The following is a 16,634-nucleotide window of genomic DNA, read 5'->3' as shown; positions in this document are numbered from 1 at the left end:
AGAGGAACTTTGCAGGTAATGAAAAGTAGAATACAATTGCGCAGATGCATGAGTAAAGTTATAATACGTTTTAGCAAGAAGCGACTTGATGGAAGTTAAAAGATCCGCATCGCGGGGATTTGTTGCTGGAAGGATATATACTGAAAGAATAAGTACTGATATGAACAAACATTGTAAATGTGTATTGTATCAGGGACAGCAGTACTCAACAACAAATGGCTGTTCTAGCGCTAGAACAGCCAAACTAGAACAACAAATGAACACATATTGGCTGTTCGGCTTCACGTAAGGAAAACCCGCTAACTTCAGTGGAACAACAACCTATGTTGGACAGCACTCCGCGAGACAAAAACATTAAGAGCAGCCGAATTTTAAAGGAATTAGCGCAGGAGCTGAGAAGAAACATTCTCAGTAACAGAACAAATACAATAACAGTATAAAAACGGTAACATAAAAATATAGTAATGACAAATTACAGTAACAATAAAATTACAGTAACGTGAAATAACTGTGACACTTTCATGGCAGTAACAGAAGATACAGTAACAGTTAGAGTTAGAGCAGTTAGATACAGTACAGTTAATCACCCTAACATGAAATACACTAATACAGTATTAGTATAATCACATTACCATGAAAATATAGTAAGAGTTTAATGACAGTAACAAAGCGACAGAAGACTCAGTGTTATACTGTAGTAACGGCTGGACGTTCTAAGTGAGGCAGGTAACGTTGGAGGACAAGACACAGGTTGCGGTTGTCAGGCTTTCGGTTCTCATGAGACAAAAAAAAATAATAACTCGACTCCACAAAACCAGAGGGAAATCGTTTCTTTCCAGCTAGCCAGATCCAGTCTCTCAGTTGCACCAAAATGGAAGAAACGGAGGATTCGGGAAAATGTCCCTCGTTCTAAACCGGTCTTGTGAAGAATCATACATGGATTTTGAAATTCCGTCTGTGAATTTTACCTGGAGTGAATGGAGGACAATAACTTGAGATAATTGGCATACGTGATAGGATAATTAACATGACACATTTTTACGGAATCTGATCAATTATCATTTTAACTGGCCAAATTTGGCCCATTCTTCAGCGCCCTCACTATTGTACTATACAAAAAGGTAAAACGTTAAGAACCTCTAATCCGAGCCAAAAGGATTGTTAGAATATTCGCTCATGGCCCACGAGCTGAGAAAAAACAGCAATCAAAGCTTATTGTTTGGCCAAAATGAAAGATTACTTGACATGAAAAAGAATTTCTTCGAGAAGCTCAGTCAGTACCGACGTCGTCGTTATTATATCCAAGCGTTGTCACATCCGGAACCAAGTTCTATATATATACTTGCATTTTGACAAAGAGTCCTTAAAATAATGAATGAAGATTTAACGATCATAGTCAGTCTTGTTGACTAATGTGCCTCGATTTTCCTGATGACCGCAGAAAGCAAAGGACATAGCAAAATGAAGCATTTGTTTACGTATCCATTGGTTGTCGGCAATGTTATTCGTACCCATCAAATCCTTGTAACTACTACGCGGCTATGGGCGAACGTTCAATACGGAGTTGGGCTCTCAAAAGCGATATATTTAATTTCTTTTGATAGTATTTTTGAATACTATGCGTCTCTATACATAATTTAAATCACTTTTCCTGTTAAGTTTGTGTACTTACATACATTAAAATACGATTTTTCGAATGTACGAATATTTATTTCCCCCCACTGTATATACGTACATTTTGATTAAGAGTCCTTAAAATAAAGAGTGAAGATTTAACGATCATAGTAAATCTTGTTGACTAATGCGCCTCGATTTTCCTGATGACCACAGAAAGCCAAAGATATAGCAAAATGAACCATTTGTTTACGGATCCATTGATTGTCGGCAATGTTATTCGTACCCATCAAGGCCTTGTAACGAGTACGCGTCAATGGGCGAACGTTCAATGCGGAGTTGGGCTCTCAAAAGCGATAAAAAAGCGTCCACCTTATGAGGCGTGTCGAGAAAAGTTTTCAATACCACAGTCTAAATTCCTAGTTAACCAACGATTTCTAACGAAGCTTTCTGTCAGAAAAACTTAAGTTCTGAATTTACTTGTACACCTTAATAAAACTCGGCCGTGCGCGACGAGGTAGTCTTATCCTTAAAGGGTATTGATCAGATTGATTTTTCAATGTTGCATGAATTTTGCGAGGTTTCGGTCAATGAAAAGCTATGAACTGTCACAGCGTGTGGTTAGAGTCATCGAAATTTCACATATAAAGCGAAAATTGTATATATATATCGATTGAATAAATTTAAACAGTTTCATATAAACGGTAGGTAGTTCACTAATATTCACATAAAATAGAAATCAATTCACCGATTAAACAATAATTTCACATAACTTTGATTTAGTTAATGCGGTAATTAATGTGCAAAATCCCAAGTCGCAGGAACTACGGCGTCTGAAAGGCCAGCCTCAGCTGATGGAGGAGGCCGAGTTGACTGCGTCGTAGAGAGGCTCCCGATGTCGGGGCGGCTGGTGCAGAGGCGGTTCATTTGCCCATTGTAAATAAGACGCTAGTTTAATAGCAGAGGCTGGGTTATCAAAAATAGTTAGGACTATATAATATAGGACTATATAATATTTTCAATTCAATGTGGAGCTTTTCCTCGAGCCATCGGGGTAACCACTTTTCTTCATTAAAAAAAGACTATGTATTTCCGTCAGCCAATCACTCGAGGTTTTTCAAGCTAAACCAACCAATCACAGACGAGAAATCTGCCGTCAAGTATACCTAAACCACTACGACTACACTAGCGAATTTTGAAAGTTGCGCCTCGTTGGGCATCACTAATGGGAGATGTAAGGTCATCGAAGGCGTCGTTTTTGGCTCCAGTTTTCGCCTTGCTTCGACCCACACCAAACAGCAGCGGAGCCGTCACCGAACAGTTCTCATATCATTACCCTGCTTAGATTGCAACTTTACCAGGAATAAACAGCAAAGAAAACACCAAGTAAATTAATCAAAATTCTAATTCTGAATTCATTGTCTTCTCAAGAAGAGAAGACGATCTTCTCTCTGAATTCATCGTGTTCTCATCGTCTTCATCGGCACAACAGCAAGAATTCATCGCCTCCTTTGCCGATTGTTGTTGTGCCGTCATTACCACCGCACTCTAAGCCCTCTTTCTTGGCAGTTTGTATGAAGAATCGCGAAGAATTGAGTCAGGTGTTGGATCCTATGCATACTTTTCTATATTTGGGCCACATGAGAGTTAATGTATGCATAAGAACCCATGAATTATGAAGACTTCAATTTAATTATTCTCTCTATATACTCAACCCTGCATACCAGAAGATTTTAAAGCAGCTATTGAGGTCTAAACCCACATTGCATGCACTGCAGCTAAGTTCTCTTCGACTTGGTTATTCAGTTAATCCTGTCACAAAAAGCCAGTCACTGCTTTCATATCGTCATCGACTTACATGGTCAAATTTAAACGATTTTTTTTTTTGCCTAGAGTAATTAATGGATGGCCACCGTAACTCATGAATTCGACCACCTGCCGCTTGAGCTCAATTACTAGCTTGATTCAGGAGGTCCTAATAACACAACGGGTTTTGTCGGCAATATATTCTGAAATATTTCACCATCACTAAGATAAAAATTACCTTACAAACTTTCCATAAATTATTAGAGAGAATTAAAGCTCAGTGGCGTAAACAGCCACACAAGGAAACATACTAAAGAAAGAACACGAAACACGTAAGTACATTCCCAGCATCACACGGCAGTTTACCTTAAATGCGATTTTGCAGTATTTTCGTTAACGGATTTAATGGAAATAACTGAAAACACTTTGTGATACTCGTCGGAGTCGAACGTAATACGTTTGAATAAGAGTGGACGAACGTAACACGTTCGACTTGATAGAAGATGTGCACACAAAGGAATATCCAGGAATAATGGAAGTAAATTAGAAGTTAACATAATGGACAACACGGCCAGAGCAAAAACGCCATGGCACACAATCTATTTCTGTGGGATTTAGGGGAGAAGCTTCATGCTATATTAGGTTCGTTTTTAGGAACTAATGCAGAATGAAAATGAAGGGAGGAAGAATATGAAATTAAAGGAGAACCTCAAGAGTACACGAGGGTTTCATGACGCAAACACAAGGGCAAAACGATTTTGAATGCGAGTGTCGGCCTCCGATTTCATACAGATATGTAGCGACTAATCGTTCGAAAACTAGGTAGGAAAAGTACAATTGTGATAAAATGAAGCTCCAAGGTCAAAAATTTCTAAATTGTAGAAAACTGCAAAAAAATTTTGCGCTCTTCGAGCTTCTATTAAATTAGGGAGCTGCGCCAAACTTTCAAATGACACAATCAAGCCATGATGTACATTGCGTTACATTAGCCAAGCTAGTTCAGTTAATTCAATGAGCTGCAAGTTAACCGTTAAATAAATAGAGAAACCTATACCCTGTACATGTTTGAACGCGCTCGAATTCTTACCGCCAAAGAACTTTACTCAATACAGGGAAGAACTTAATCTGTCGTGTCGGTAGGCGTGCTGAGAAGTAGGACTCGAGGCTGGGAATAATTCTGCACTTAATTACATCTATCAATTAAAATAAGATGGATGTAAGTAAGTAAGATGGATAAGATGGATGGAGTAAGATAAGATCAGATAGTGACAAAGGCCAGAGTTAAGAAGTCCCGACCAAGCGTCCGAAAATGAGGGTTTCTCACTGAATTGGCAAGGTTGGCAAGAAACCTCAGCCAACATCTTGGATAATTTATACAGAAATATTATTTTCGTGCTTGCCACCTACAATTTTCACGAGAAAATTCCTTTGATAATTCAGTTTAGAAAATGAGGTCGCTCCTTTATAAACGTGTCATAGTTGCACACAGATGTTTGCACGCAGTTGGTTAACTCGTTTGAAGCGCAATGCTATTAAATGACAAGAAAAACACAATTCGACGGAGTAAGTTGCGCAAAAATGGGTTGAGTTAGAAAATACAGACTTGAAGTTTCGGACACTTAGTCGGGTCCAAATATTGCAGTATAAAATCAACACAATATTGCAGGTCGTAAGATAAAAGTCTATTATTGCAACAAATGCAGCATTTGACACCACGCTAGAAACTTGCAAACAGAGCGGCTACGTCAAGGGAATACAAATTTGAAGCGGTTAAGACGAACTAAACACGCGATATCATGACTAGGATACAGCAGTCGTCACGCTCGGCCAATGTTTTGAAATTTTTTATTTCTCATAAGGTACGATCCTTAGCCAGTAAACTGGATTAACATAGCTGCGATACTGACGGCTGCGTAAGGTTTGGTTCTGTTGCAACAACATGAACAACGTAAATTGAACACTAAACGAAATTTTTGAACAAGCTAAAATCGAACTCGAAACAAATCTCGCTTATTTTGAGAGACACTGCCACAACGATAATTGCAGGAGCAAAGACAAGATACGTTGAAACTGTGGGCCAAACATAGCAGAAACGATAGAAAATAAAAGAAAAAAACAGCACCTCTGATGACGTAACGTCACATCAAACAAAACAAACTAAATAAAATATTTGAATGTAAGAAAATAGAACACAAATCTGTACAAATGCACGTGCATGCATCGAAACAACAGATAAAAGAACGGAAAACCAAACAAAAGGAAAGTGGCAGCAGTAATCCCATAAGAACTTTGTACACGGCTCGGCTGGAGCAAGAGGATGCAATTTAGGTTAGATCGAACAGAACATTCAGCAGCAAACATTGCGACGACCGCAGCACTGACGTGAGTTCATGACCACGTTTGGCTTCTAACAACGCCAGACAAAGAGTATGAAGCATCCACCAGGCGATTTAGCCACCAGACAATGTACGCCATCCACCAGGCGATGTGCGCCATCCACCAGGCGATGTACGCCATCCACCAGGCGATTTAGCCACCAGGCAATGTACGCCATCGACCAGGCGATTTAGCCACCAGGCAATGTACGCCATCGACCAGGCGATTTAGCCACCAGGGTGCAAGCCATCCACCAGGCGATGTACGCCATCCACCAGGCGATGTAGCCACCAGGATGTACGTTAACTAGCCATCCAACTGCTAAGCACATCATACAGCCATAACAAATTGTACACGTTCAGTAAGAATTACACCGCACATTCGAACGCGACACTCGCTATGTACATATTAGAACTACTAATACCTAATACAAGTGAATAAATAACGCAAAATTAATGATAAATGGCACAAGTGCCTCAGTACGTTACGCAGCTATCGTACAAATGATTTACAAGTACGCAGAAGCGTCGATCGGAATGAAAAATAAAACCGAAAGTGAATTTTAACAACAAGAGACGCGGCACAAATTTCACGGAGTTTCTCCGTGAAAACTTCATGCCGCAGCTTCGTTCCACATACAAATAGAATTAATTTGACCACTCACACATAGGATCAAGACAAAATCTTCAAGTGGCTACAGCAATAAAATATTTATCATGTATAACTGAATAAACACAATCCATTTAACACATTTTAAAAAGTGATCAAACGATCGCACATTGTACTACAACATAGGTTTTTCTGAACTTTAAACCGCATCAAACAATTACGCTAAAAATCTCAAACCTTCTGTGAGTATATCAATGTTCCACTTTTTCTATAAGAATGAAACAAGTTATAACTTTCAAACTTGAATACCTTCAAAATGGAATCGATAGCGTAACAACGAAAACCACGAATTTAAGAGGCCCAAATTAAACTGGGCTCATTGCAACCAAATCTCGTGCAGTCATGCCTACCCAATTGATTAATATGAATGAACTAGGATCTAGTCGTTCCTTATAACCCGTTTTCGAGAGAATTGTTTTAATGCACGCCTATATCGCGTCTATCCCGAATGCCAACAGTCACTCTAACATCAAGACTGGCACACTTCAGTCAAGACTGTTCATGGCTTCGTGCATCCGTCATGTAAAGTCCAATATTGTTGAGTCAGTCAGTCAGTCGGGAAAAGTCACAGTTATTCTGCAAGCTTCAAAACAATAATACAATATAGGGTCCAATCATAAGATTCTCATGATACTACAATTCATGCCTTGATTATACTAAATTGTACGATAGCGTGACTATCCCTTTACATCCAAGCCAACACTAAGACCAGATGAGACAGTATTTTAGCAGAAGACTTTATCGAAGATAATAAACCTCGCATTTTCAGAACCTCGGTAAAATATTATACCGAAACGTCTCATCATCCATTCAAGTCTGTTAACGAGTTATACTCAAACATGACGAACATTAATACAAATCGACTTCTCAACATTACAAAGACATTCGTAGGTGAGCTTGAACGTGGAGAACAAGAACAGAATAGGCAATGCTTCGGAAAGAGCAAACGAGAACGAGTAGCATGCAACCAGGAGAAACGCATGCTTCTTATGCAACGAACGGGAATTAAAAGACATGAGTGCAGTGCAAATGAAATATTAGTCAGTCTCCTACTGATACTTGGGGAAGAGGCCAGTAATGAATTAACGAAATCAAATAAACCAAGTTCCAAGACGAAGATTATAATATGCATTTGATGCACCACCAGAGCAGAAGAATAACTTTTCCATCAGGAATAATTTTATGTATGGCCGCTCATCCAACGTCCACGATGCGTGTAGACAAACGACGGAGGTTGGCGTCAGAACTGTACAAACTTCGTTGTCCACTGAGTTGTTCACCGCAGTGAATGGAAGAGGTTCAGAGCAGACTTCGATTCCTGGAAAACAAAATGAAATTAATTCTCTTCGTGACTATATTGTAACAGAGGGTGGTAACTTTTTTGGCATCAAGGAAATCTGTGGATTTTGCTGTTGTTTCTATTATAAGCATCAACTGAAATTTGGATTGTTGCAGCTCTGAGAAACTGATTTATATTTATGATGTGATGATAGTTCCAATGACCATCAAGCAAATAACCACCATTATATATAAATGAAACTGAATAATGGCAAGCACCGAAAACCAAATGTGTGAGTGATCACTAGGGTGAAGGCATAGGTAAGGATATTTATAACGATACGGTAGGTGATTAGTTTTAATCAAATAATTGCGCACGAGTTTTCCTCCACAGATATTGCATTCTGCCAACACACACTATAACTCGTCATTCAACTCGTCAGGGAACAATAACACTACAGCAAGTCCATCAGACTTCGCCCAACGACGCCCCAACAACGATAGATAGTTTCGATTGGGATAGTTTGACGGCCGCACGTTCTCTACCCCTGGCAAGATAGTTTCATTTGGGATAATAAGGTATGTTCCCATAAATGGAGATCATTGACTTGTTGTAAACAGACCACAATAACGACGCCCCAACAATATCTGCACTTCGGATAACTTCATATGAAGTCTCTTAAAAGGAAATTCTCAAAATATGATGATAATCCTCTTATGATAACTTATCCTGAATGAGTCAGTCCACCCGTGGTTTCCCAATAGTTTATTGTAACTTAAATGCAACTACCCGGTTAATGACTTATCTATTAGCTAATTGAGCAATTAAAATGTTATAGTGAGAATAACTGGCAGCTGGCAGAACTATAGAGTTATAGTAACTGGCTGCTATGAATGTAACAGGACTTGGCCATTGATAATTCATTCTCTACTTCTGGAATCAAGCGTTCGTTTCAAAACCTTGGCGGGTGGTTCTGCAGGAGATGACCCAGACACGTTCAGGTTGCGGGCTTTGCTGAAGACATTCCAAACGCACGAGCCTAGCAGACAAGACCCACCTTGTGACTTCGAGTTTGCTGAAGAAATTCCAGATGCACAAGCCCAGAAGTCAAGACAAACCTTTTGGTAGCGGGCTTTGCTGAAGATGTTCCAGATGCACAAGCCCAGAAGTCAAGACAAACCTTTTGGTAGCGGGCTTTGCTGAAGACGTTCCAGACGCACGCGCCCAGCAGTCAAGACCCACCTTCTGGTTACGGGCCTTGCTGAAGACGTTCCAGAACCTGAGGGTCTCGTCGCCGGCGCCCGTGACGATGGCCTCGCCATCAGGAGCCATGGCGAGGTACAGTACGCGGTAGCTGTGCCCTGTAAGCTTGGCCACTTGACACAGCGACGGGTACTTCCACACGAGGATCTGGTTCTGGCTGTAGCCGTGAGTTGATACCTGTAATAAGAGATCATTTCAATCAATATCCCATTTGATACGATGTAACTAATCACATGAGATGAATACAGAAACAAAATTGAAAATTTCAAGACTCAAAAAACACAATTTCCTGATAAATAATTCATTCAATTTACAAATATATACAATTACCGGTAATGAATTTATTTAATCAAACTATAATTAATTCAACCATTGTAAAAAATCATAAAAATAGATCAAGAAGATTGGAGAAAATACAATGTGCATTCTGTTATTATTGTCACTGTTTGCCAAGAAATATTGTATTATTATTATTATTATCAAGAGGATGTATTCAGCTCGTCAATATTTTCCTTCTGTTTTCTTATATTAATGGAAGCTAGCTTATAAACAGTAATAGAGAATAATAAAAGTTAATAGAGAATAATTCTTCAGTACCATTTATCGAGATTTCTCATCGGCTTATAGTGTAACAATTTGAAAATTCTACATAAATCAGCCTTAAGTCTCTGATGAACAGATCTCAGAACATTTCACCGGCTTTTTGAGAGGAGCGGTATCTCATGCAGAGTCGAAATCTGACCGGGATCCAATAATTAATACTTTGTAGCATCAGGTTCGGCCTAAGTTGAATCATCATAATTACTAAATATTCATCATCATAATTAAGGCATCAAGCTTTCTCACGGCTTTTCATCGCTTGCTTCAGTCAGCATTTTATGGCTCAGCTCTAGCGCTGCTAAGTAAATTACATCATCATCCATGCAACTGCGCAATATGCAACAGTGTTCAGTTACACGTAGAGAAACCATCATTTCACAACAGCAATGATTCACTGCACTAAAGGCACAAGTTGAGCATGAAACAGGGAAATAAATTATCAGTTTACAACAAAGTACAGAGGAAAATGCACCATTTAACAACAGCAAAAATACATTGCACTAAACTAAAAGCACCAGTTGAGTATAAAAGAGGGAATGAAATGCATCAGTATACAGCCAAGTACAGAGGGAAATGCACCATTTAACAAGAGCAATAATACACTGCACTAAAAGCACCAGTTCAGTATAAAACAGGGAAAGAAATGCACCATTTAACAACAGCAAAAATACACTGCACTAAAGACACCAGTTGAGTACAATGCAGGGAAAGAAAGGCATCACTTTATAACAAAGTACAGAAAGATAGGTACTGAAGTACAGTAAAACTACACTGCCCCAAAGGCACCAGTTGAGCATTAAACAGGGAAAGAAATGCATAACAAAGGGAAGAAATTATAACAAAATACAGAGGGAAATGCACCATTTAACAACAGCAAAAATACACTGCACTAAAGACATCAGTTGAGTACAATGCAGGGAGAGAAATGCATCACTTTATAACAAAATACAGAGGGAAATGCACCAGTTCAGAAGCGTGTTTGCTCCAGGCGAGGTTGCAGACTTGTGAGCCCGTGTCGACGGCCTGCAGGGGCTGGCAGGTGAGTGTGTTCCAGAAGCGGATGTGGCGGTCCGCGGTGCCGCCTCCGCTCGCCAGCAGACCGTGGTGGTGAGGTGACCAAGCAATCGCTGAGGAATAAAAGACATTAATTGTAATTAATAATTAATTAATATCACATTATTTAAATACATTAATAATTAATGAATTATTTAATAATACATTAATGATTAATTAAAAGACACATTAATCTTGGTGTGATCGTGGGATGAAATAATATGACAGTTCAGTTGCACATTTTACCTAATGAATTGAGATTAAGTTATTACATAAGTTATAAAATGACAAAAATAAATTATTTCCCTAAATTAGCTCTAGTGAATTTTCAGACCAAGTCGATATAATCAGACACAATGGGATATTTAAGACAAAAATACGCTTGTACACAAGACCGTCATCACGACCATCATGCAGCCGTAATCACCTTTGACGGCAGCGTTGTGATCAGTATAGGTTTGAGCCGGGCACGCCGTGTGAAGGTTCCATACAAAAAGCTTGTTGTCATTGCCTCCTGACGCGAGATGAAGGTTATCTGGAGACCACTTCAGTCCACATACCTGCAATATAACTTAAATGAACACGCACTTCTGAGATATGGGCAGGCGAAAGAAAGTAATAAGAGCCTTCATGAACCAACCACAAAGCCTACACTATATAACAACTCAAGGATAAGATGACGTCAAGTTAAGACTAACACATTCAGTCAAGTACATACACACCTGATAATAAACTATGAAAAACGATATAACAAATGAATATAGGACATAGAAACGCAAAGTATAACTTGTTGTTGACCTCTCAATGAAATATGATAAAATGCTGCTAAGAAGATTTTATATTCGAATCTCCAAGAGGATCAAGGATATTATATTCGAGAGGAAAGCTCAAAAGAATTAATTCAATTAAGCAAGCGATGATAACGTGCCATGCTGTGGTGTAAACCAGATGCAAGTTAATGCCTCAAATAGTGACCTCTTGTCGGTGCCCCAGGAGTTTCCTGATGGGGGCAGCACGCACGACACGCAGGTCGCGCTGCAGGATGTGTCGGTCTCTTGAGCCAGAGGCCACTGTGTCGCCGCTCCAGGCCAGAGCTCCGACGCGGGCAGTGTGTCCGTCCAGCACCGAGAGGCGCTTGTTGCTCCCCACATCCCACACTTGTACGAGACCTTCATGTGTGCCCACCGCCACACGATCACCCTGAACAGCAAAAATGACAAGTGAGAGGGAAGTGATCACACTTTTTATTCCCCACTTAGGGCTGTAAGCCTGGAGTATCACTCATGGCGTGCTGTTGGACTCGAATGAAGTTTTATTAGTTAGTACATGACTTATGTGAAAGATTTAATTTTTTTAACAGCTTACACTGCAGCATCATAGCTTTTCAGCATTATACGAGGATGACGTTTCGAAAACAATCTGAGAGCCAGGGGACAAAGTTCATGGTTCACCTGACGGAAAATTCAGGATAAATGAATAAAGCGAGTTTAAAGCAATTCGCCTACTGGCTCTTTGTGAGCCTCACCTCCCCTTTAAAGAGCAATACCTTATAATGAAGAATATTAGATCTACTTCTACTGCCGATTCTAATACTGCAGCACCAATTGAATGGTCATTGATTTCGCCAATACATATGTTGTTTGAAGTTTACTACTTTTAATTTTCTTTTCCTGCATAAATTAAATAGAAAAATGAATTACTGGTGAGTTGAAAGTCAAGAGGTACCTATAACTCTACTAGTTTGGTAGGAGCTCTCCTACAACAGCACGACTGAATTGTTTCAAGTTGCAATACTGCTTTCACATCTGGGAAGTACACAGCGGAGGTGCCACCAACAAATAAGCATCTGAAAATCAGTCAACTCCTTCGTTGCACTCGCACAAACTGCTAAGAATATCTGCACTATTCCAACAGTTTATAGTATGAACACAGCCAAAAAGGCCAGTATCGTCAATTTTATGACATGAATGCTGTCCAGAGTGTCAGTCCGGCTAATCGAGTGTAACGCAATGATAACGCACTCGGTCACTCCAGGAGACGCTAGTGACGCTGTCACTGTCGTTGCTGAGGTCACACAGTCGCGTGACCTGCGACGTGTAAGCATTCCAGAGATACACACACGTGCCCAGCCCCACACTCAGCACGTTCTGTGAGCTCCAGTCGACCAAGTTCAGGTAGAAGTCGTCCTGCAGTTCCGGGGCATCCAACACCTGTCACAAATGAACGAAGTCAGAAGTGGACAGAATTTATGAAACACGCACTAGGAAAAGGAGTGAAAATGCAGTCATTATATAACCATCTTTATAAATGTAGTTTAAAGTTATCTAACACTTGAAAACCGCGTAGATATGACCGCGAAATATGATATAATATTAAATTAATCAAAATGATAAACTTTTAGGGACACAAAGGAAACAAGAAATCACTTCAAGTTTACAGTAGCAATTATGTAGCCAGTTCCATCTATTCACACACCAATTGGGCTCAAAATATCAATACATTCCAGAAGAAACTTGAAGGGGATATAAAAAAAAATACCTATGAGAAAATATATCAGGATGATTTTATTACAAGGTCAAGTGAAATACCATCCAAGACAAGAGCAACACAAATAAAAATTGTAAACTGAAGTAATGCAGAGGAAATAGATTATCTTCACATCAAGGCAAGGCATTAAAGAGGATGAAAGCCCGTAACAAAAAAAAAAAAGTTAATCATTAGAAAAAGTTCACAGAATTTCAATCCTTGACCAACTATGTCTATAGCTCTATACGGTACTACTCACTCTCCACGGTGACAATTAACATTCTAATTACCTCATTCGAGATATAATCTTGTTGAAATTTGTTTGCAGTGGATGAAGAGAAAAACTAACTGCAGGATAACACGCAAAACAAAATCTCCATTACTAAAAGCTATACATGAGGCCTACAAGTTAAAGATTTGGTTGTTGTTTGCTCTTGAATTTTAGCGAGGTATCAAAATCTGGAGCTGTAGATGCGTTTATGACTATTGCAATAATGTTATTTAGAGCCATTAAAGACAACAACAGCTTGCCTTGAAGGGAATTTTACTAATTTTGCGTGTAGCCTTGCGCGGCGAGCTCAACATCCTGTGCGTCTTGTTAGACACGGGCGAGAGGGAGTATGGTGACGTCATGCCGTCGCGGTTGCGTGCTTTGGCAGGGGAGAACTGCAACACAATTGTCACAACGCAATGTTAAAACGATTAGGTACAACTGAGTAATGAAGATGGGAGCTTTATGGATTAGTATATAATGCGACCGTTAGAGCAATGCAAATAGATGCAAGATCAGAATTCTTCAATAGAATGCAGCAGTTTGGACAAGAACAAAACAATCTAGCATAGAGCTTAACAATAATTTAACTATAGTTTTTATTTCCAGTTTTGGAAACTCACAGAATATAGACTAGGATTAGTGATGCTGTGCATCCTGCGCTCGTCTGTGCCGTAGGAGTTCTCATCAGAGCTAACCCCAAGCAGTTCGTTGTGCAGCAGGGCAGAGTAGGCGCTGCTATCTTTAGTACCGTCATTGCTGGAACTGAAGTCTGCCTTCAGGACTTTGCTGCCATCTTTGCTGTGTTCCTGAAAACACATAGAAAATAAGAACAGTTCCTGCTATATCCAAATCATATATTCAACCAACTTACTCTCCAAGTGATAAAATTTTTCTTGATTCACCATCTAAGCCATATACTATTTGCCTGCTTCATCATCCATGTTGTACATTGTAACATTAAGGTATTTCACAATAAAAATCATACATATTTGCCTGTTTAACCTAACTTTACCTACCAGCTTTACCAAGAGAACTCATCTCATTCATCATTCAAGTCATATGCAAATATACGTTTCATATTTCATTCATTAGTCAAGTAATATACAAATATTCATCTGATTCATCATTCAACTTATCATCATTAACTAAACACAAGTATAAAAAACATTCCAATCAACAGCATTAGTTACAATATATTAATTACAACAGATTACTATATTAATTACAACAGATTATTAATTAACTATCAACAGATTACAACGATAGAACATACCACATTTCTTGACATATGTATCAAGGAATATGTAAATACTTTAGAAGGTGCTACATTCAGAGACATATTAAGGCATTTAGTCACCGGCAGAAGGGCAAAGTTAACCTCCCAAGCGTTGTTGGCGCGGGTGGGGATGAAGCGGTCACCACCTCTTTGCTTTGATGGAGACCCAAAATTCAAAGAGCGTCTGGGCTGCAGGCGGAGATCAAACACTGATACTTTCAATTATGCTCATATTTTCTGATGAAATTTTCTCACTTCCATAAAATATTCAAGATTTACTTGAATACAATCATAATATTAAATACAATGCTCTAATGACAGGAATTGTTGCATCTATATTGTAAGTCTACAAAATGTAAGTCTACAGGCGTCCCTAAGACAGGGTCAAGTTGAGAGGTCATAAACAATAATTTTGTAATATTACAAAATTATTAAATTATTGTTATGGAATTTAATTTAAACAATAATTATTTAATTATTGTTATAATTTTATAATAATGCACAGAGAAAAATATTTTTTTAAAGGAAATTATCATTGAACTAGAAAATTTTTCATGAAGAAAAGGCAACTCACTTGGAAATCCTTTTTTAAAAACTAATTAATAATGACCAAGACTAGAATTTTCACACGAGTTGAATAGTCTCAATAGAGTTCAATAAACTTGAGTNTTTCATATATAAATATATATATAAAATATTCATTTTACATAATTTTACAACTGCATTACGCAAAAACTATTGCATGCACATCCATGGTAGTAGCTTTGTTGAATGAGTCTTGTTTGTAGCTTTCAAAAGAGTGCAAACACTTTGTAATTAACGAGAGCAATGATTTATATATACAGATTTAATTCAAATAAATCTTTGTACATATTGTTAAAAAATGTTCATATATATATTTTTAAAATTGTCTTGCGCAAAAACTATTGCACGCACAGACATGCGGTAAACTGCATTAGACGCACCTTTTCAGCAGCTACAAAATGAGTCAAAAAAACAGAAAAGCCAAAATTTCCAATCTTTATGGTAGCCAGTCCCCTTAAGCTGTCACAGCATACATAGATCCTGCCAGATTTCAAAATAAATTTATTTTATGAATTAAACTGAATCACAACTTCCCAGCTATATTAATATTGTCATCCTCGGCATTCATCCATCTCAAGAGGCAATGGAGTACCTATCAGGCCTGCCTGCATTGCTTAGAATGGCTGTACATACCAATCCCAGAGTGGCAATCCAATCCACAACATCACAAGTGAAGGCAGATAGTTGCAGTAGCATCAACCATTGTTTTTGTCAAAACCTCCTTCGAGAGTTTCTAACGTAGCACTCTACCTCAGTGCAGAACACAGCCTGCCCAACAGTGAGTCTCTAGCCTAGGTGCTGCTAGAAGTGGGAGAACCAGCTGCTTGGTTCTCCCACAAGAATGGGTTGATGCGGCTCAGTTTAAAATCCCTCATGCAGATGTCCCTGAAGCTTGGTTTTAGGCCTCCCACTTTCCATCAGCCTTCTACAAGCTCACAGTAGAGGAGGTCTGTGGAAATGCAGCCCAAAACCATCTTGCTGCCATGTGATATGAGGTATGCACTCAAGACACCTCATGTGGAAGTTGTCAAGATTATTTGGGGGGTCTCACATAGGTGGTGTATGTTTGGCAAACCATACAGAAGAGTGCCAAGGACAGAAGCCTTGTAGATGCACAGCTTGGTCTTCACATTGAAGCTCAAGATATTTCAAGTACGCTGATAACACAAAACAGGTGATAAGTAACTGGAGTCCCTTCTTGGTATGAAATGCCAAGGCTGCATTGTTGGCAAAGAACATCTTGCTGATTAGGACCCTGGTCTTGGCCTGTAGATGGGCTGTGTTGAAGAGCTTTCATGTCTGTCAGAATACGC

The 16,634-nt window shown here is 39.0% G+C and overlaps 1 protein-coding gene across 1 annotated transcript; it reads right to left on the bottom strand.

Annotated features, from left to right (window-relative positions):
- Positions 1 to 6,063: 6,063 nt before the first annotated feature.
- Positions 6,064 to 16,295, bottom strand: LOC108670078 (fizzy-related protein homolog). Its single transcript, XM_018157531.2, has 11 exons — positions 16,259 to 16,295; positions 15,702 to 15,712; positions 14,818 to 14,925; positions 14,081 to 14,266; positions 13,718 to 13,852; positions 12,682 to 12,870; positions 11,636 to 11,860; positions 11,088 to 11,220; positions 10,571 to 10,734; positions 8,987 to 9,184; positions 6,064 to 7,783 (listed from the first exon to the last, which is right to left on the bottom strand). Exons 1-11 carry the CDS (start codon positions 16,293 to 16,295, stop codon positions 7,742 to 7,744), a joined length of 1,428 nt encoding a protein of 475 aa, XP_018013020.1. The 3' UTR covers positions 6,064 to 7,741.
- Between the last annotated feature and the right edge of the window lie 339 nt (positions 16,296 to 16,634).

This window comes from Hyalella azteca, unplaced genomic scaffold (assembly GCF_000764305.2).
Source record: "Hyalella azteca isolate HAZT.00-mixed unplaced genomic scaffold, Hazt_2.0.2 contig13406, whole genome shotgun sequence".
Taxonomy (NCBI): Eukaryota; Metazoa; Arthropoda; class Malacostraca; order Amphipoda; family Hyalellidae; genus Hyalella; species Hyalella azteca.
The sequence above is the reverse complement of the archived record's forward strand: the minus strand, read 5'-3'. Positions and strand labels throughout refer to the sequence as shown.